The 23,045-nt window shown below is 37.2% G+C and overlaps 1 protein-coding gene across 1 annotated transcript; it reads right to left on the bottom strand.

Annotated features, from left to right (window-relative positions):
* Positions 1–398: 398 nt before the first annotated feature.
* LOC134654876 (uncharacterized) lies at positions 399–22,341 on the bottom strand. The gene is made up of 2 exons (XM_063510337.1): positions 21,309–22,341; positions 399–561 (listed from the first exon to the last, which is right to left on the bottom strand). Exons 1-2 carry the CDS (start codon positions 21,778–21,780, stop codon positions 506–508), a joined length of 528 nt encoding a protein of 175 aa, XP_063366407.1. The 5' UTR covers positions 21,781–22,341; the 3' UTR covers positions 399–505.
* Positions 22,342–23,045: the final 704 nt, after the last annotated feature.

The raw sequence follows: 23,045 nt of genomic DNA, 5'->3' as shown, positions 1-23,045 counted from the left end.
CGATTAAGTCCCGTTTTCATTTAATAATAGGTATGTGTGAAAATGGTGTTAGTTTAAATCAATATAATAATTTTGTATTTGTAGATTGAGTTGCAATGTTATTTATATTTAGACTTAATAAAATAATAATAACTTTGTACATAAAAAGAGTTTATTAAAAAGAAATATAGAAGAATCCGTTTATATATTGGTTGTTTTATTTTATGCCTATTTATTGTATTGAAGCAGTTTGCATTGTTTTTTGTACTATTCAGAACAATATTAATTATTCGGTAAGTTCCCGGGACATTAGTCCCGCAAAAAAAAATTGTCGTAAGGAAGTCTCCACTTTTTATCTATGTTCTACCAAGTGTAGGTAAATATACTCTGCCTATTCCGATCACTGCTAATAAATTACAGCTAGGTATATAAATACATTATTAATTCATTTCGCACATAATTTAAAACATGCTATTGTGAACAGCAAGTTGTTTATAATTAATATATAGTTTTAGTACCTAAGTTTCTAATTTTCTTTATCGCTCGACGCGGACTCCGTGCGTTTTCTTAAAGTCCAATAATCTGAAAACAAAGAAATATACAGGTTAAAATAAAATAATGTCAACTTTATTTACATCAGCACAATAGATACATTAAATTTATTTTTATAACACTGACACGCAATAGTCAATCTTATTTACGTTGACAAAACTACGGGGAATGCGGCAAATATATACCAAATAGGTAGGAGTAAAAGTCCAACGTTTAACTGTTTTTTTATGTATACAATGTTTTTATATAATTATATTTAAGTACCATACAAAAAGAATTGTCATACGGTGCAAAATCCACACTAACTTGTTTTCTATTACACATATTGTGCAAAAAATTGATTAAATCCTGTGAACTGATTCGCTCTAATTTTATCCCACGCAAGTTTATCGGATCGAACGATCAGCGATAGGATCAACAATGCCGATGGCGGGCGGAGAGATCCCGAATATGCACATACCAGGAATCGTTTAGTTTTATACGGGATTTCGGAGGGATTTTATTTTAATGTCTGCGTGATTTTTATTAGAAGTCTGTATAATAATCAAATTGGAATAATTTCTAATGTATATATGTATGTTAATTGTATGTATAATGCCTGAAGAGATAACTCTTGCAATAAAACGAATGGCAAATAACAAAGCCTCTGGCCCTGATGATATCCCTGCTGAATTCTGGAAGCGAATAGGAGATACCGGCGTACTGTTCCTGACGAAACTTTTCAATAAGATCCTGGCTGAGGGAATTCCCGACGAATGGCGAAAGAGCTTTCTCATCCCTTTCTATAAAAATAAAGGTGATATAAGACTCTGCGGCAACTACAGAGCTATAAAGCTAATTTCACATTCCTTCAAAATATGGGAAAGAGTCATCAACAAAAGGCTACTTGAAATAACTAGCGTCACTGAAAACCAATGCGGATTCGTCGCCGGTAGATCCACAACTGACGCCATACATTCGGTCAGAACACTGATGGAGAAGTACAGAGACAACAAAACAGACCTGCACATGATATTCATCGACCTAGAAAAGGCTTTCGACCGGGTACCGAGAGAATTAATTTGGCACGCTCTAAGGGCCCAGAGTGTCCCCGAGCATTACATAATGACTGTCAAAGATATGTACCACCAAGAATCAACCAAAGCGCGAAGTCCTGCCGGAACAAGTGATGAATTTGATGTAAAGGTTGGTGTGCATCAAGGTTCCGCACTCAGCCCTCTACTATTTAATATTGTAATGAACCATCTCACCTCAAATCTGCAACGAGCGCCGCCATGGGACATTTTATATGCGGACGACGTCGTCATCGTAAGTGAAGATGTCAACAACTTACAGCAGATTTTAGAAAAGTGGAGGGAAGCTCTGGAAACATCAGGTCTGCGAATAAGCAGAGAGAAGACCGAGTATATGCACTGCAACTTCAGTGGCGTCAACAGCAAACACACCATCTGTCTGCAGAACACCCAGCTAAAAGAAGTGGACCATTTCAAGTACCTAGGGTCAGTCATCAGTAAAGATGGGTCAATAGACACTGATGTCACCCATCGCATAAATACCGGGTGGATGAAATGGAGAGAGCTATCCGGCGTACTATGTGACAGCCGAATGCCCGTGCGCATAAAGGGACGAGTATACAGAGCAGCCGTCCGATCGGCCATGACATACGGAGCCGAATGCTGGCCACTCAAAAAGCAGCACGAAAATCAATTACACTGCGCAGAGATGAAGATGCTCAGGTGGGCAGGTGGTGTAACTAGGCTGGATCACGTCAGAAACACACACATAAGAGGCACCTTCAAAGTGAGACCTATCCCAGATAAACTACAGGAGAGCCGTCTGCGGTGGTACGGACACGTTATGAGGCGACCATCCGACCACATGACCAGAACATCCAAACCAAACCCCGAGGACGAGGAAGACCCCGAAACACATGGATGTCCGTAGTAAATAAGAACCTTAACGAAGCCCAAATCAACCAAGAGACGACCCAGGACCGAGCTGCCTGGAGACGCATGATACGGAGGGCCGACCCCAAATAAAATGGGAAAGGGCCAGGCAAAGAAGAAGAAGAAGTATATATGTATGTTAATATGTATTTAGAATATTGTTTGTTGAACCTTTAGAGTTGGATACTGGGTGACAAAGAAAAAGCGATATAATATTAATTAATGACTGTGCTGTCGATGAATTAGTCGTGTACTTAGTCAATATTACATGAAATATGAACACTTTTGTTGTGTAAGATATTATTTATTACACCAACTTCGAGGATTCTTTAAACCAATTTCCAAAAACTAATTACAAATCCTACGCACCGTGAAAAAAATAAGAACAGCCGCGGTAAACCACGATCATTTCATTGTTAAGAAGGAAGGTATTTTTCATATACTTGATATTATTTGAGGAGGCAGAGCTGCAACCAAGTATTACGTTCAAATATCAGCCTTACTTCCAAATGGAGAAGATTCAAATTGTAATAACCCATTTTTGTAAGACGTCGGACATTTAAATGTTCCACTATACTCGACATTGTAAAACGTGTAAGCCAGGTAGCCGTCTCAATAAATACGCTTGGTTGTCCACAGTTTTTTTAATTTATTTTTCCTTGGTGTCAGCCACACTTCAAACCGGTTTTTATTTGCGTCCCTCTCTGACTTTAGATCAGTTTGTTTTTAGCAGTCAAAAGTCGTAATTGGAAACCTTTTTGAGACACCACTTGGTAATAAAAGTTGAATATAAAAAAGGGGATCTTTCCGTGTGAGATAATTAAAATGACATTAAGAAGACACGGCCATTTTTAAAGTAATATTTTTTTAAGGTTTGTAAAAGTTAGAATTTCTTTTAAGTATATTTTTATTGCTAGTAATTATGGACACCGCCTTTTTTAAAATGTAAATACATTTTTTGTCGTCATTCACGTCGACGAATTTTTTTTGTTATTGTGATATTAAACTGTATGGTACAGTAGGCAAATCAAGTTTTTAAAACACTCTTAGCGTTGCTTTGAAATAAAATTCGCGTTTATAAACTCGTTGTTATAAACTTTTATTGCTATTGCGTTTGTCTGAAAAAAGGTACTTCGTGGTAAGGTGTCATAAATGATTTGTAATTTGATTACGAGGTTGAAGTTTTAAAAATATTTAAGTTGCTTAAAGTCATAGTCAAAATATCGGATTTATTAGTTTCAGGATTATCGGCGCAATCAGCATAAAATCAATATACCGTTTACATCTAAATAATTCGCTACACGAAAATATATCTTACGTCGTCTAATTTAGTGTTTATATACCGACAGATCATACGATATCGGTCGTGAACGCCTTTAAAGTTGTTGTGGTTTTGGTTTTTTTGCTACGGCTCGCCTTATTTTGCACTTTCGTCGAAACACAAATGATGAGTACGAATGAATCGTAAGTCATGTCCTGAAATTTAATTAATGAGGGGATTTAATATTGATTGCAAGTAAGAAGGCCGTATTTACTGCTTTGTCTAAATTAGAACTTATCCTTTAAGACTGTTAAACATTTTTATTGTTCAGATCATGATAAGAGAAATTAGCGAAGCATACAGTTTTTAGTTAAAAAGAAACTTTACGATATTCAGGTAATAAAACTTACGGACAAGTATTAAGGCATAATACTTTTCATTCGTTATTTATAAGACAAAATATTTAATAGTAAGTACATAAGTACACGTTTCAAGATTAAATCAATATAAATAGAGGCTAAATTTAAATCAACAAAATATTGTCAAATTTAATTGAATAAAAAGGAATAAGGACAATAATTATGAAAAAACCGGTCAAGTGCGAGTCGGACTCGCGCACGGAGGGTTCCGCACCATCAACAAAAAATAGAGCAAAACAAGCAAAAAAACGGTCACCCATCCAAGTACTGACCCCGCCCGACGTTGCTTAACTTCGGTTAAAAATCACGTTTGTTGTATGGGAGCCCCACTTAAATCTTTATTTTATTCTGTTTTTAGTATTTGTTGTTATAGCGGCAACAGAAATACATCATCTGTGAAAATTTCAACTGTCTAGCTATCACGGTTCGTGAGATACAGCCTGGTGACAGACGGACGGACGGACGGACGGACGGACGGACGGACGGACGGACGGACGGACGGACGGACGGACGGACGGACGGACAGCGGAGTCTTAGTAATAGGGTCCCGTTATTACCCTTTGGGTACGGAACCCTAAAAACAAGAAATAATTTCACAGCATGTTCGTTTGTAAAACATCATTTGACAAAGATTTATATTATTTAAGTTACAAATATCATGATTCCTACATTCATATAATTAGATAGATACATCGAATCAGATCTCTTATAAAACCATTTAAATATTGTATAATATAATATCCCATGCAAACGAAACACGCGAGTGGACGTGAGGTTGTTCACTCTAACGGGAACTTTACGGCGTGTTAGTAAACAACGAGCATTACTTATACATTTACTTACGGACTATTCTAACTTTAGCCTAAACCGAAAACAAATTTAGAAAAAAGGCTAAAAAAATATTAATAAAAAATGAAGTTGGAATTTAGTGCCGATTTAAATTTTACCCTGTATACAATGTGTGAGGTGTGTAAAGTGCTGCAACTGTGCAATAAAGAGTATTAAATAAATTTACAGTTACATATTCATAAATATCTGTAAAAACTGTTTTTTAATAATATATAAAATCGAAAAAAAAAAAGATAGGTTAAAGGTGCATTTCGGCTAACTTACTATTTGTCAATTTAATAAACGTCAAACAATAACACTACTAATTTGTAAATTGAAATTTGATTGTAATATGCGCTATTTAGCATTTATACCGATTGGTAAATTTAGTTCCCACATGTTGTCATGATTCAGAACAATTTCGTCCGAATCGGAGTTTGACACGAATTCGTGCCTCGATGACTGACGCCTTCCTGGAATACATTCTTTAAACTTTATCTTTTCTTTACTTTGTTGTGAAATAACCAGCAAAATGTTAGACTATATAAACAGAACTAGTTAGCAAGGCTTGTTGAGTGATCAACATTTTTTGTAGGCGTATTTTTCGTATTTTTCCACCGTAGGAAATAGAGGCCATCCGCTTTGGACTGCTGAAACTAAAAGCCATCGCTGCTTTGTTGTATTAATTTATGAAAAAAATAAGCGTTCGTGTACGGAATTTCCCACAGACGGCTTTGAGCATACCTAGCGGATCCGGAACGGAAACGGTATTTTTTCGTTCTGTGCTAATTATTTCATTTTTAATTAGGGATTGCAATCCGGTCTGGCGGATCCGGTAATCCGGCCGGATCCGGTACATTTTTCAAGCTACCGGATCCGGCAAATTTCACCGGATCCGGTACCGGATCCGGTAAAGGAATAAAAGCGCTAAAATATAAAATAACAGAGCTTAAAACACTGCTAAAATTTAAAAGTTCTCGCCAATATTCGAGCGTAATTCTATTTTAATGCTCCCCTCCCCGCGTTCCCGCTCGCAAACAGCAACACAACAACTTGTTTGTTAGTTGACGCCAGTCTTCTACCGACGAAATATGTGTCGTCGTAGTGTTGGTTGAGAATTGAGATTCCCGTGCACCGTAAGTATGTAAGTAGGTACTGAATTGTTTTATATTTAATTAATTGTGTTGTTACATGATAATATAACGTGCATGTTGTTTCGTTTAATTTAGTACAAACCACTATAGCCCAGTTATAATAAGTGTTAACTGCATTTAAAATAGAATGAAGAAATATTTATAAGACTTCATTCAGCAGTCAAGTTAAATGTTTTGTCGAATTTAAAGTAAATAGAATATGTTATTATGTTCTCTTTATTTATTTATCTTCTCTAAGTTAGGTTATTTTATAATATGGATAAAAAAATAAAATACAAAAATATTTACAAAAACAATACAAAATACTTATAAACATATTATAAAAAACCTAACCTAGGGTGCCGTCAGCAGCGGGGCAAGGCCGGTGGTCAGGGCCGCAGAGAGAGGAACCGGCGGACTATCCGCGCCGTGTCCAAATTATATTATTATTATGTTATTTATTATGTTATTATTATGCTACTAAATAAAGCGATGAATTGAAAGCACCTTTTTGTGGGAGTTGTGGGGCTATAGATAATTAGATATTTTAAGAGAAAAAGAAGATTTTAATTTATAGACTGATTATTGTAATAAGACTTCATTCGGTTACGTAATAAAAACGTTGATTTTTGAAACCTGAAACTGTCGTTTTATTAACCCATTAGAAAAATATCCTTAACTGCGCATATCATCATCATCATCATCTTCCTCGCGTTATCCCGGCATTTTGCCACGGCTCATGGGAGCCTGGGGTCCGCTTGGCAACTAATCCCAGTAATTGGCGTGGGCACTAGTTTTTACGAAAGCGACTGCCATCTGACCTTCCAACCCAGAGGGTAAACTAGGCCCGTATTGGGATTAGTCCGGTTTCCTCACGATGTTTTCCTTCACCGAAAAGCGACTGGTAAATATCAAATGATATTTCGTACATAAGTTCCGAAAAACTCATTGGTACGAGCCGGGGTTCGAACACGCGACCTCCGGATTGCAAGTCGCACGCTCTTACCGCTAGGCCACCAGCGCTTTTCCTTAACTGCGCATATAACGCTAAAAAACATAATAAAATACGTGTCTGGACGAATTTTTCATCCGCAATACCAATCCGGCCGGATCCGGCCGGATCCCCGGATTGAGGCCAAAATCCGGCCGGATCCGGCCAGATTCAAAACCAGACCGGATTGCAATCCCTATTTCTAATTGGGCAATTTAATAATACGAAGTCGTTACCTAAACACACAACTGAGTCCTACATTTCGAGTATAAAATAATTCGAAAATATGATTATTTCGAAGTTTGCAAAAAAACCGGTTCCGATCCTGATACCTAGAACGTTTCGGTTTCTGCTGAAAATGTGCTTAATGCACTCGCACCAGTATTGCGAGATGCACGCATGAGGAACGTTCTAGGTATATCTTACTATTAAACGCACTTGACGTGCCTTTTATCACAGAAGTTTAATGATATTGCACCATAGGAAGGGTTCAGGCACATAATAAGTAAAAGTCGTATATAGGCATACGCAATTTTTAACTGTGTGTAAATACAGTAATTCGTTCCATTCGTCTTTCTACCTCATCGCATCGTGTATTGCGAGATACGCATATATCAGAGAAAATGATAGTTATTGCGCCATATGAATATGCCACGCCATGCGCTTTAGCCGTAAAGACATGAAGTTACCAGCGCCATTTTTAACTGTGTGTAATACGTATTAAATGCAGTCTTTCGTTCCATTCTGCATTCGTCTTGCAAGGTTCACGCCTTTTATCAATAAACTTGCACGGTACATAGCGACAGAATCTGTAAGGGACTGTTCCTTATCGTTCGGAACAAGGAAACAGTTATCGCAGGGTATTGGCCCCGAGGGCCAGGTCAATGCGTTTTAAATGGAACATCGCTGGGTCGTGCCGACGGGAGATGCAACTAAAGATGTGTTTTTACTCCCAGGCGTATTCGGATTTTAATAAACGGGTTATGTATTAGATCTGGATTACTTATGGATCTGAGCTGTCAGTTAAAAATTGACGTGACAGGTTGAAGGAATGTCACTTTTGACACTGACATATCAGATCCATAACTAATCCTGATCTACCTGTTATTGAAATCCGAATACGCCAGTCCGTCGGAAGAAGGGTATTTATTTTTTATTTTATTTTTTTATTTTATTTATTCATAAAATTTACACAGCATTACAGCGGACTAATACGCTATGAAATTTATACATAATAGACAGTATTATACAAACAAGGTACATAATACAGTCTAGAAAGGAAAAACAGAACAAAATGTCAGAAATCAAAACTAATAAAAGACAGAAGATTCACGCTTATCCATCGCCTCACAGAACTCGCCTCGCTTATATCAGTGTGGCCAGGTAATATAGTCAAATTTTTCGTGACTTTTGGCCCTCGACTGTGACATGTGAGACAATCTGCATGAATTCTGATTTGGCCGAACTTGGCCGGTTTTTTTTTTCATTTATAATGCAAAGACAGTATCTCGCCACGAGATAGACTACCCGTCTCTTTAATTAATACAGTTAGAAGTGGACGGGTAGTCTATCTTGCGGGCGAGAAGATACTGTCGCAGTCGCACCAATCATGTGCCAGGCATTAGCTTGTTCTGATTGATTCTTTTTCTTTAAATACCTACTTTAAAAAAAAAGAATAACGGATTTTAAATTGTAAATCGTGGCTGTGTTGCGTGCGATGAGAAATCGCTCGAAATCCGCTAATTTGGAAATTCCGGTTAAATTGGAGCCACCAGTAAGCCACTTAAAAATTTGCACAAAATTATACTTTTACGAATATCCTCACAATGTATATTAGTCTCATCTCATCTTGTATCAACTTACTGGTTCCGTGCTAGGAAAATTGTCCTTAGGAAATTTTGAATTACCTATATGACTGTGAGTCACATGTAGGTACCTACAATATACAGGATGCGATTTGTTTGGAGACCAATAATGTAATTTCAAACTATTATGGCGATTTTAGATTTAAATTTTAAACGAAAAAAATGCAATAAATTAAAGGTAACAGGTATACTAACTACGTAACTACTAAATGTATTAAGTAACTGACATAAATAATGAAGGATATGAGTTACGTTACGTGTGATGAGAAGAGTAAGATCATATCTTAAAGTGAAGTTATACTAACTTCCACTTTTAATCTGTCAAAATTAAATAGTTTCATAAAGTTACAAACAACTCTAAAAAACTTCACAACGCACCAGCATTTGGAAAAGATTAGGTAGGTACTTAAATAATAATATCGTCTACTGAAATGCCCCTATTGACATTCTTTGAGTCTTATTCCGAAGAGCATACTGTTTAACGTAACATATTCGATGCGTGATGAATGCCTAATTTAGATAGATTTTCTTGTGTTATTTGAATTAGGAATGTCGAAGAATCTTCACAATGTTACCAATTTTTAAATTAGTCGAAGATCGAATTTTGAATACCTGTCTTTTACAGCCGAAGTATAGCTTTTGTTATTTGTTTTTTTTTGTTAATGTCTTTAGAGAAAAGGTTAACAAATAATAAAAACTCATTATCTTGCTGGTTGGATGGTTAACTACATATATACTCGTACTATTAATGTATACCTAACGAAAACATTATAATACATATATGTATTTTTACTTAAATATAATATCTCTTCCTGTATATTTTATTACAATAAAGATGATTATTTAGATGAACGCACCTTTTTTTGCTGCTATTAAATCAACACTGACTTCAAAAGTTCAAACACCTTGAACTAATGACGATGTCATCGAAAATTTTGTGTCAAGTCTAGACTTGTTATTTAGATCTATTTCAAATTGACCTTCAAATTTGAGAGAAACGGGATGAGCTGCACTAGTGACTTTTTCAATTGTATGTACTATGTAAGTCTTTTGGAGATCCGTTCAAAATTTTTTCATCGTTAAAAGTACTTAGTTCCACTGCAACCTTTAATAATAAGTAATTAAGACCGAAGACACCTGCACTCGCTAATTAGAAAAGGGTGTATCTTCACAGGAAGTTTAACTGGCATACACCCTTTGAGAAGTTATGGAGAACGTTCCCATAGGGCACGGTGGGGACTCGGGAGTCACGGTACATGGTTCGTTCCAGTTGGAAAGACAGAATTTTAATGTAGAACGTTACTTGTGCTGCGGTGCGTTGAGGTTTTGAAAACGACCGTTGCATTTGAAGTGCATGTAGCGAAACAAATGCTTGAGCTTGGCTTATGTGTAGACGAAAAATACTCGTATGTGCTTCCGAAAGACCATTAGCGCCTGATTTTTGACCCTAATCCTTTTTCGTAATCCTATCCGTATGCAGGATGTGGTAGGGGCGGTATTATATTGTACCTATAGAAATTGCGGGTAGGTACTTTATGTGTAGGTACCTGTACCTACAAATAGTTTTCTGATTTGTAACAAGGCGTTGCTATTGAAATGTTTTCATTTCCTGAAGAGTCACGTTAAGAACTTTCTGAAGTCTATAAGATGATGATTCAGCAAATGGAAGGAAACATTCGTAATTACGTTTCCTCATAACGTCACGTTAAATATGAATGGGTTGGTTTAAGTCCTATTTTCCGCAAATATTTTGAACAATCCAATTAAATCCGGTAAAAACCGATGTTAGTCATTGACTTCGCTATATAGATTGTCTCATCGGAAAATCAGCGCTGGACATAGCCAGCATCATGCTGGGATGAGACCATTTCGTGACACTTTCTTCTTTCTATGTTTTTCTGTTTTCTATAATATTCTCCTGTGTGTATGCTAAGAATAAATTATTTATATTCTATTATATTTTATACTTCCTGTCCTACGTGTCAAAAATCATAAACGACCATTGAAGAATTGTTTACAAAGCTTTCTGAAGAAACGTGACTCCAAAACCAATCAGATATGGTGACAGACAGACCGACACTTCCTTATAAGTGTTCCTATTGTTCGATATGGAAGCGTCTATTCCGGCGGTTCTGAACTTCTGAGTATGGACTATGTTTTAATAATGCATGTCTATTTCTTCTAAGACCTTGGACTAGTGGCACATAAATTAATGTGTTATGTGGTCGCATAATTACATGAAAATTAATTATCAATTTCAATGGTAATCATAATTATTTGATATTTGATACATACAATGGATTGGGAGGGAGATTGAACGGACTAAAGTAAAGCGATAAGCTCCAGGGTAAAGCGATGAAAAACCGTCATATCTTTCGCAATAACTCATACTCACTCATGAGAGACTCATGCGAGAGAAAGTTTTTGAGACTCCGTAAACAATAATCTAACTCTTAAATTAATACTGTGGAAATTGGTGACTTTATAAGACATACAGTCAGACCTGATTATTATTTTATAACAGCAACACCAAAAAATGAAAGATCAAAGGAAAATGGAAAGGAAACCAAGTAGGGGCTTCAGATACGATCAGATGAAGAGCTCTGAAATCTCCAACTCACGTTTTTTTATTAGATAGAGGTTTACCTCTAAAAAACGTGAGTTGGAAAGTAGTAGGAAATTGGTAGACATTATGTTAATAAAGTGATAATCGTAATAAATAATGTTATCATTTACAGCTTTTTAAAATTATTTCATGATATAGTGTGTCAAAGGTCTGTTTGATTTCAAACATAGACAGAGATAATCATACTATCTTTGTCTTACACTAGTACTAGCACCCAAAAGAAAAGGTTGAGTATAGTTTTTTGTTCCTATTTACTGACAAGATTTGGTTGACCCAGTATATTTTACATGTACGAATAAAATCAAAAAGACCCAAGAAAACGTCTATTGTTGTCGACTTTTAAGCGGTCTCACCTTGATGATGAAATTAGCATAAATATATTGCAAAATAAAACTACAAATTTCCACACAATAACACCAATTACTTATTTTTAGAATAAAGCCGATGAAGATGATGTTTGCGATGATGTCCCAAACAGCGATTAAACGAAAACAAAACCAAAACAAGCTATGATGGTAATGATCACCTTTCGTAGTCACGACTGTTATGTTCCTTTTAATTTTGAGATGTATGCCTGGGCAATAAGGTTGAGAATGGAATGTGTATTGAGAATTACAGGCTTGGTCCTGTTGGTTGAGTCATCAGGTATGGTCACTGACTCTGGTTACGTCAGAGAGGCCTCTGGTCACCTACAAATCAAAATAGAAATAATTTCCCAGCGGGCTTCAGGCACACGACAGATAAAAGAACTCTGTCTGTGTAGCGTAGCCTAATATTGGGCATAAATGTATACTTAAGCCCTTTTTAGGGTTCCGTAGCCAAATGGCAAAAAACGGAACCCTTATAGATTCTTCCTCATGTCTGTCTGTCTGTCTGTCCGTCTGTCCGTCTGTCTGTCCGTCCGTATGTCACAGCCACTTTTCTCCGAAACTATAAGAACTATACTGTTGAAATTTGGTAAGTAGATGTATTCTGTAAACCGCATTAAGATTTTCACAAAAATAGAAAAAAAACAATAAATTTTTGGGGTTCCCCATACTTCGAACTGAAACTCAAAATTTTTTTTTCATCAAACCCATACGTGTGGGGTATCTCTGGATAGGTCTTCAAAAATGATATTGAGGTTTCTAATATATTTTTTTTCTAAACTGAATAATTTGCGCGAGAGACACTTCCAAAGTGGTAAAATGTGTGTCCCCCCCCCCCTGTAACTTCTAAAATAAGAGAATGATAAAACAAAAAAAAATATATGATGTACATTACCATGTAAACTTCCACCGAAAATTGGTTTGAACGAGATCTAGTAAGTAGTTTTTTTTATACGTCATAAATCGCCTAAATACGGAACCCTTCATGGGCGAGTCCGACTCGCACTTGGCCGCTTTTTTCTAAACTAAATAGTTTGCGCGAGAGACACTTCCAAAGTGGTAAAATGTGTCCCCCCCCCTGTAACTTCTAAAATAAGAGAATGATAAAACTAAAAAAAATATATGATGTACATTACCATGTAAACTACCACCGAAAATTAGTTTAAACGAGATCTAGTAAGTAGTTTTTTTTTATACATCATAAATCGCCTAAATACGGAACCCTTCATGGGCGAGTCCGACTCGCACTTGGCCGCTTTTTTTTAAGTTTCGCAATTTTTAAGAGCCAACAGGAGTGGTCATTTCTCCATACAAACGTACTCGACTGTTTCCTCCGTGGGTTTTGAAGCTACAGCAATGATTTTTTCAACACATATTAATATTGTCAATATCTGTGTCGGACCGTTTTGCTATTTTTGATATTTTTGTTTTTTAAGGCGCTAGAGCTCTTCAAAAATGGCCAAAATGGCCTAATTGACTATGCCGCAATTAGAGGCGTGGTATTCAAAACTGATATCAATTGGCCAAAAAAGCAAAACGGTCCGACACAGATAATTTCATAATCATTTAGATTTCCAAATTTGGTTACGATTGGTTAAGTTTTCTAAGAAACAGTCGAGTACGAAACCTCCATTTTTGAGATTTTTACGCAGGATTTTTCGCCTTGTCCTTATCGCTCTAGTTTTAGGAGCCGCTTCCGTTAGCGAAACGGGTATATTTACCTACAATATTTAAATCTCAGCTCCTGTTTCGTCTTAAAACGCTCGTTATAGACCCCGATAACAAAGTAGACAAATTTCTTGATAAGTAAATTTTCAAAAATCAGAGTCAATCCCACTGTTCTAGTTTGTGCAGAAAAAGTTAGTTTATTTCACCGTAGTTATAATTTCAATTCCTAATCGTAGTTTTTGATCTAAAAATTAAATCATAAATCGCCGACTATAAAATTATGGACACTATTTAAAAATACCCTGTATATGTACTATTTCAAACAAGATAACCATAGTACAGTCATTTATTGACAGAGTTTGTCATTTGAAAATGGTAATTGGTGTCAAGTGGACACTCCCGTCTCGTCAAACATGTTTATTTGACTGTATCTAATCAGGCAGAAAAAACTAGTGCAAAGGTATCGATGGTCAACATGAATTATTTGTTATTTGTGATATTCTCTGCACTTTGCAATCAGCAACGTTAAATATTTAATATAGGTTTAGTTTCGATAAGCATGTCAAATTATGGTAGCTCGTACATAATTCACGTAATATGTATATTGTAATTTGTAACTCTTTTTTTGCCTACAGACAGGCACACGTGAAAAGTATTGCCCGCATTTTCATAAGTACAATCGACATAGCTAATTCTGCACAAACTTTATAGCGCAGAGTGTGGAAGTCTCACTATACTCGTTCAATTCCTAATAAATAATGACCTGTAGGTATATTGGCGTGTCCACACTTTTTCACTAAAAGTTAGTGCATATAGTTAGCTCAGACGGACGTCTATATGTAATACCCCGAATCATCAATCAATCAAAGTAAAGAGCCATGTAAGGCTTGTGCACACCAGATGCGGGTGCGTAGACGTGCAAGTGCGCGTTGTATTATACAGATATTACAGATCCTTAGAGGAGACGGCACACCGCATGCGCGGCATGCGTAACGTGTGCGTGTACGCGCAAACATTTTAGCGCACGCGCACGTCTGCTCACACGTAGCGAGTGTGCTCTGTTCTTTATGCTACCTATATCCATAGACATTTTTTTTTTCTTTTTCCCGTCCCTATAATTTTAACGCTGTAGATTCAGTTATAATTGCCCGACGATTCTCGCTCGCCTCTATAATTATGCCAGTAGCAAATTGCGATTCTTTTTTCTTTCCTCAGTTAATTGCGAATTCTTTCCGTTTGTATGTAGGTATCAGATTTAATAAAGATGTTAAACTATTTTATTTATTTTGAGTGTAAAATAATTTTACTATACCTACTTAGTTGAGTTGAGACACTTTCTTGGTCCCGGGACTGTATTAATTCAAAAGAAAAAAGACGTAACTAAGTGCAGGAATTCAAATAAAACTATGGTATTGAACAACCATGAAAGTGCCAATTTGTGTACCTAAGTAATATTTCAACTACTATTGATTTAACAATTTTAACTTTTAAAGCTTGAATGTATTCTATAAGTAACAAAGTTAAAGATTTAATAATTATTCCCTACATGTAAACGACAAACGTCAAACGCAAACGTTTAAATGTTAACGGAATATTTGTTAGAATTGCGGATTGCGGGGGACTTGGCGATTATCAGCGTTTTTTAGAAATCTCACCTGTAACTACTAGAAGGAGCTAAAAGTTTGGAGCGGTCAGAAGAATGGGAAGTTTATGGAGTAGGTAAGTACATTTCAAATGCATCTCCTTCTAGTCTTGTCTCACACGACCATATGACGACAAAAAAATACAAGTGGTGATTACACCATCGAGCAATGAAGATCGATGGATAGGAAATGGTGTAATGGAACAAAAAAATGATTGCCGTGACGTAACCAGTCAATGACCCTAATGAACCATTGCGTCTTCAAACTATGTACAAAGTACAATTAATCTTAATACGTTTGCGTTGTAAAATTATATTTGTTAATGTAATGGTACGAGTAGTAAGAACGTGGTTTATCTTGTCCTGGAAATGGTTTTTTGTCTAATTAATCTTCGAAATAGTCGTTATTTTCTCGTTAAATGGTTCATGTACCTAGATAGCGCTACGGTTTTGATGTTAGCTGAGGTAGTAAACTTGAATTCCCAGCTACGACAGCTGAAATATAACCTTATAGCAATGTCAGAAGTTTTGCCTCTATACTTATGTAAATCTCTAAATTTGATTAGTTTTTCGCAAGCCTGGAAATATAATTATATAAATCTTGTACCTCATATACAGGGTGCTTCCTGTAACAGCAATAAATTAAACTAAAGGCTGTACTCCTCAAACTGAGCAACATTTGTTCAGAAACTTTTAAAAACTATGAATCCTTTAGACTTACTCTTTTTCATACAAAATAAATATTGCCTTCAATGTACGCTGACTGGTGTTTGACGTTGCTTGTCACGCTTTAAACATAACAAAATTTGCAATACATTGCGTCCTACAATAAACTTAAAAGACTAATAAAAATCAAAAAATGAGTTATTTTCTAAAGTTGCTGAACAAATGTTGGTCAGTTTGAGGAGTACAGCCTACAGTTTAATTTATTGCCCCTGTTACAGGAAACACCCTGTATATGTGTGCCCAGATTTGCCGTAGCTATGTATGGAAACGCACCATTAGTACCGTTCCCAGAGAGCTAAGATATTATCTGTGTAAAGATTGCCATTAAGATGGCAGAGAAGGATTGCATCCACCTAGACAGGATAAAAAAGTGCTTGCGGTTGGGTTAATTTCTTATTAAGGTATCTACCTGTGATGAATCTTGTGTTCTTTGGGTTAATAAATAAATTCTTACATTTCAATCTAATTTCAATGCCCTCCGGTATTTTTTTTTTTAATATTTCAATTTGCCTCCCTTCTTAGTGGTGTTCTTTATCTTAATATTTTAACATTTTTCCTTGTTTTATTGGGGTTTAAAAGAATCTTACTTACCTACAAGATCTGGTAGTACCTAACTCTAATAATACGTACCTAATAATAAATCGAAAAAAAAAACATATGATGAAAATGGGGACAACGTTTAATGGAGAAACTGTCATTCACTAACCTCTTAAAATTGCGTCAAAAATTGTCGCAAGATATTATGCTTAGGTATACAACTTCACAAATAAGATAGTTCCTAGATTAATCACGATTAGGAAGTTTGTTTCGTCCCTGTGAATATTGATCATGTTTTTTGGCAAATGACATAAAAAGGGAGGAAATTTCACATTTCCGCCCACGTCACGGAAGTCGTCGGGACGAGGCTATTGCCCCAGCCCCGACAGGACACCGTGGGAGTCGAGGTGACGGCTGCCTTCACGAAGTTTTGGGTTTCGTGCTCGAAGGAATATTTGTAGAACTAAATAAGGTTGTATGTTTTATTAAAATTATTTTATCCATTTTACTGTCCATTGCATACAAATATTACAAATATTATTAGCTAACATGAGTTGACATCGATAAAACTAAACTTGTGTGTGTTACCCGTGGTATAATCCCCAAGACGCTGGCCGCATTGCCTCGTTGTATGTAAGGCTGGCTTATTTATTCTCTACTAACCATAATAGACTTAATGCTCCTAATAATTTCCTTTTGAGGGGGCATCAAACATACAGAATCGTTTTGTACAGAAATTCTATAAAAACGACGAGTAAAGTGTAACTAAGTTTGAGTTTAATTATTTACTTAAACGCGAGTTTATTACAATTGAATTTAACTCTTCAACGTCCCAAACTTGATGACATTACTAAGTTTTGTTTTTACTCAGACCACAACAGAGAATGTCTCAGTAAATCTAAGTGGTGTTATTACGCTGATGCAAAAGAACCACAAGCTTCAATATTTTTAAATATTGTCCCCGTCCCAGTCATTGTCGTCTTTAAACTAACAACAGAGAACAGGAGGGTGTCAGCTATAGGGTATTAGCATATCGAGAATTGGGACGTTCACTTTATGTCTAAAATACTTTTATACAAACTAGTCTACGAATTGATCAGTGCTTTAGACCAGCGGAAGGACTTAGATTAAGTCTAAACCTGTTTTAGAGGCCGTTGGCCTGCATTGTAGTGATCAAGCATAGTCTTTAGTATCTACAGCAAATCTTGTTCCTATTGCAGCTTAAGGTTTTCATAGTCTAAGCTTTGCTTTATTAAATCGAGTTGTTTTTGACTTAAACCAGATTTTGAGCCGAAACCAAAGGTTTAGTTTTGCTCTATTAGTTTCGGCCGAAACCGAACCTTCGATCGAAACATGTTTTTTAATCCAAAGCGTTCGGTCGGACACTACCGAAATTAGGAAAATACTATTTCGGATGGGATTATTTCAAAATATGCAATTATATTTAAGTTATATTTTTACCGCTTGCAATGTTATGGAAAAATGAATTTATTTTATATTTATTACCAAGAGTCGATTCAGCAGTGGCGATGATTAAAAGAAGTCTAACTCTTTCCATGCATACTTATTATTGCTTGGATAAAAGATAATTCATTATACGCTCTTATATCTTAATGAATAATGATAGGGCTCACATGTAATCAGTGTTGGCCGAAAGTTAATGCGAATTGAAAATGTTGGCCATTAACCATTATAAATTGAACCTTAAACCGTATCGGACGATTATAGTTTACGATTCAATTTATAATGGTTAATGGCCAGCATTTTCAATTTGCATTAACTTTCGGCCAACACTGCATGTAATTTTGTTCGACTGTGATCCGATTTATCTCCGATCTGAACCTATATGCTACGTATGCGCACCTATATCTATACAATTAATTAAAAATCTTATTTCAATCCGACGTTCTTGCAAAAGTATGTTTTGGTGTGTAAGAATTAAAGTACTTTTTTGGTTGGCAGATTTATGAAAGATACGAGATGTTCACAGTCATCTGACTTACGCGCCTGCCAAGATTGGAAAAGTGAACTTTATATTATACGAATCAAGATGCTTTTCTGATTGCAAGATCGTGTAAGATAAGAGGTTAAGAAAGCTAAATGACAATGTGTGTAATCCAGGAGGCAATGCGTTTGTCATGTTTATTTAGGGTGTGTACTACTTTCGATAAAATTTCTTTAGGGCTGATCGTGATTCTAAAATTAACTTCTTTTGCTTATGTATATTTCTTATTTACTGTGGTGTTGGGTTACAATGCAGTACCCTTTTTTCTGCGGTTGAACGACGCAGGCAGGATTTTAGATAGTGTATTTGATGGTGCCATCTCCATATTCTTAAAGGTGACAACCCTAAACCGGGTCCACTTGCAATTGAAAAGCACACTTGTTCAAATATAAATGCAGAGTGTCATTCTTAAATCAACAATCTTATCTTATATGAGTTAGCGAAACGAAACGCATAAACGAAAACCACTCATCCAAAACGAAAATGATTTTTACATTTAATAAACCGATATAGGTAGCATTCTTCTTTTAACTTTCAAGCAGAAATTCGTAAAAAATCAAACGAAGGTTACCTATGGCTATCTGTGGTTGAAATTATATATAGGTGTTAGGTACTTACATCAAATTTTCATTAATAAATTAAATCAGTCAACATATTTTCATTAACCTCCTAAGGCCTACCATACAATGATTCCCTATTTTTAATTTGAACCTTCTTGAATAGTAGATTAGGGTGACTTTCGTTTGCTTTAGAAAATAATGAAACAAAAGAAATGCTACTTTATGTCGTTTTTGAAAGTTTCGAATTAGATTGAAACAGAGTGTACATGTTAATGCACATTGGGCCTTACGAGGATAACAGTAAATCCAGAGAGGAAAATGAGGACTACGTTTATGGAAAGGCGGTTTCGGGGTGGTCGTCCACATTCGTCTTAAGCTTTTTCGTTTCCAAAGCAAATGCCAGGTGAAGAAACTACGTTAAGGAACTTTCATCCATTGTCTTCAGATTCTCATTCTCACGCATAACGATGAAGACGTGGTCTGTGTTTGAGTAGGCGTAAAAACCGGCCAAGTGCGAGTCGGACTCGCGCACGGAGGGTTCCGCACCATCAACAAAAAATAGAGCAAAACAAGCAAAAAAACGATCACCCATCCAAGTACTGACCTCGCCCGACGTTGCTTAACTTCGGTCAAAAATCACGTTTGTTGTATGGGAGCCCCACTTAAATCTTTATTTTATTCTGTTTTTAGTATTTGTTGTTATAGCGGTAACAGAAATACATCATCTGTGAAAATTTCAACTGTCTAGCTATCACGGTTCGTGAGATACAGCCTGGTGACAGACGGACGGACGGACAGCGGAGTCTTAGTAATAGGGTCCCGTTTTTACCCTTTGGGTACGGAACCCTAAAAAGTGAAAAGGTGGAACCGAGGAACACTAGGGATCGATATAGTAGATGTTTTATTTGTGAATCCAACAGTAGATGTGCGACTTTCAAAGAAAAAGCGGTTGGATCTACTGGGCTCCTCGGTATGTCCTTTCCTTTTTAACCACTGCCGCAAAGAGGGATGTTCTGTTTGACGCCAATGACTGTCTGTCTGGCATCGTAGCTCTGAAACGGGTGGACCGATTTCGATGCGGTTTTTTTACGTGAAAACGAGTTTTCTTTCCTTGCGGTGGTTGTTAGCTATGTTTGATAAAAATCAATCCAGCAGTTTGAAGAGTATATATCAGCTCTTTTCCACAATGATCTAAAGCATTTTTGGCATAAAATTGTTTTTTTTTTTGACAATATGCGATATTTAATTTTTTTAATTTAGAGGCAGTATTTATATCAAAGTTGGTTAGGTCCTAGACCACGGCAAACATCATTTGGTGCTGTTTGAGATTCCGAAATCAAATTGGTAATTTCTGCTGCAAGCTTTTTTAGTAGCTTGCCGGCTTCTGTGACTGTTAGGTTATTACATAGACTAGGAATCCTCTAGACTGAGTTTAGAGCAATTATTTCATGAAATGAAACCGATGCTGCCAAAAATACGGGGGTGCGGGGGGACAAGGTGAGCGAATCCCGTGCCGTGATTGGTCCGTTCAAAGACACGGACCAATCACGGCACGGGATTGACTCGAAGATGGAGTAAAACTACCGTATAAGTGGCAGAGGGGGTAGCGTTACTATACTCAGTCTAGAGGACTCCTAGTCTATAGGTTATTATGATCAGCAGACTGTATACGTCCCACTGCTGGGCCCAGGCATCATCTCATTGGACGAGACGAGACTATACTTTGGTTGGGTTTTACACAAAACTTACAGAATGGGGACGACTTTCCCACGATAAAAAACCCACAGTACCGGAAACAATTAATGTATAGTAATGAGAAATTAGGTAAGTATAGGTACTAGTACTCGCGGGTCGAGATCACTGGTTCAAACTGGAAATATGTAATTCAACCGATCGATTTAGAGCGTTTTTGGTGCTCGAATGCGCTCTAATTTTAGATTTTTTAGTTTTAAATGCCAATAAAAAAATGATAGGTATGCCTAAAGTGTGCTGCGTGCTACTTAAATTAATACTTAAATATCAAAATTGTTTCGTTCTGATTGATTTTAAGTGAATTTAAACAAAATGAATTATAAAGATGACTGTGACTGTGGTCGTATAACATTGTTAAACGAATTTGAGGTATGTATTTTAAACCCTTCAGTTTAATTTAAGGGTATGTTTAATTGTTTATTGATCAATTTTATACAAATAAAAGCTTACCTGTCATCTGCAGCTGTCTTCTCGACGCCGGCGTGCGTGGCGTTCGCGGCGTACGCGCCGCTCGTGGCGTTCGTGGCGTGCGTGGCGTTCGTGGCGAATTGGGGCCGCTGCCCCGCCGTGGGCTCGACAACATCCTCAGTTCCGTATTCCCTACGCTCGCTAGCGCCTCCGTCGCTGACCTTGGAGACTTCGTACTATCCTCCTCCAAAAACTTCACTGGCGAATCCATTTTAGCCGCCTTATAAACACACTCCGTCTCAATATCAAAGTTGAATCTTCTTATAAACCGCTTCCTTTCTCTCGAGTACTGCTCAGCCATTAATCGTCTTGTTTCATCCCTGTCCGGGGCTCCAAACAGACATTTGCAACTCCCGCGACGTCTCCTTGGTGTATTCGCGACGTTCCTCAAAGGCGCCATTCCTGAAGACACTTCGAATCTCCTCTGTTTCGGCGTCCGTCCTCCCGCGGCCATAGCAAGCGTCAGGTGATCAGGACTGGTTCGCGAACATCTGACTAATAATCTCCCGAGAGAAAACAGCTGTTCTCAGGTAGAAAGGGAGGTTGGGGAGCGCGTGAGTTAGAGCGGGGGAGAGATAACACCTGGCGCGCGCCAATTCTAACCTAAAAGCGCGGCGTGGCTGTGCCGTGCGCGCGCGTTTGCCTCTCGCTAGCGACTGACTGACGCTCGGTTTCCCGCGCTTCGGCGCACCGAATCGCCGATTTTGGCAGCCACTTCCACTTGGCGCGCAAACAATGGAATCCAAGGACGCTTTTTGTGTCTTGCGACACAGGTGAAGTAAGAAAAGGGGATAGTTTTGACTTTACCTTGCCCTAGTACAAGTTGGCGGCATTTGAGCGGGAAATCGATGGATATTTTTAGCCGGCCGGCGCGGCGTAACGTTATCGGTTGATAACGCCAACGTTGGCTTGTTATGTCATAGTGATTTGGAAGGGTTTCCCGCCATTCGGACACGTGATTATACACATTATACTAATGACAACCGACCAATACGAACAAAGAATAACATTCAACAGGTGTTTTGATTCTTCATACTTATATATTTTTTATATTAGTAGTAGTATTATTTTTTTAGGGTTCCGTACCCAAAGGGTAAAAACGGGGCCCTATTACTAAGACTCCGCTGTCCGTCCGTCCGTCCGTCCGTCCGTCCGTCTGTCACCAGGCTGTATCTCACGAACCGTGATAGCTAGACAGTTGAAATTTTCACAAATGATGTATTTCTGTTGCCGCTATAACAACAATTACTAAAAACCGAATAAAATAAAGATTTAAGTGGGGCTCCCATACAACCTACGTGATTTTTGACCGAAGTTAAGCAACGTCGGGCGGGGTCAGTACTTGGATGGGTGACCGTTTTTTTTTGCTTGTTTTTTGTTGATGGTGCGGAACCCTCCGTGCGCGAGTCCGACTCGCACTTGACCGGTTTTTTATATTCGTTTTATATTAGTATAGTAGGTAGGTATACGTAATACGATTATTTCATTGCGGATCAGAATGTAACGTCAACTTTCCGAGTTTTTTTTTCATAACTTACTTAGTTCTCATGCACACCAGATGCAAGCAGATGCAAAGTTTAGGTACGTTGCTCCTTCTGTAGTATAATATTTTCTATTTATTAAATATAGTATTTTGTTACACAAAAAAAAACCCTTTCACTACCTAATGCTAAAGGCGGACTTAGGCTTTCTCTACAACTCAACATCGTATAATAATAA

The sequence above is a fragment of the Cydia amplana genome, chromosome 15 (genome assembly GCF_948474715.1).
Source record: "Cydia amplana chromosome 15, ilCydAmpl1.1, whole genome shotgun sequence".
NCBI lineage: Eukaryota > Metazoa > Arthropoda > Insecta > Lepidoptera > Tortricidae > Cydia > Cydia amplana.
Note: the sequence above shows the minus strand (reverse complement) of the source record. Positions and strands in the feature narration are given on the sequence as shown.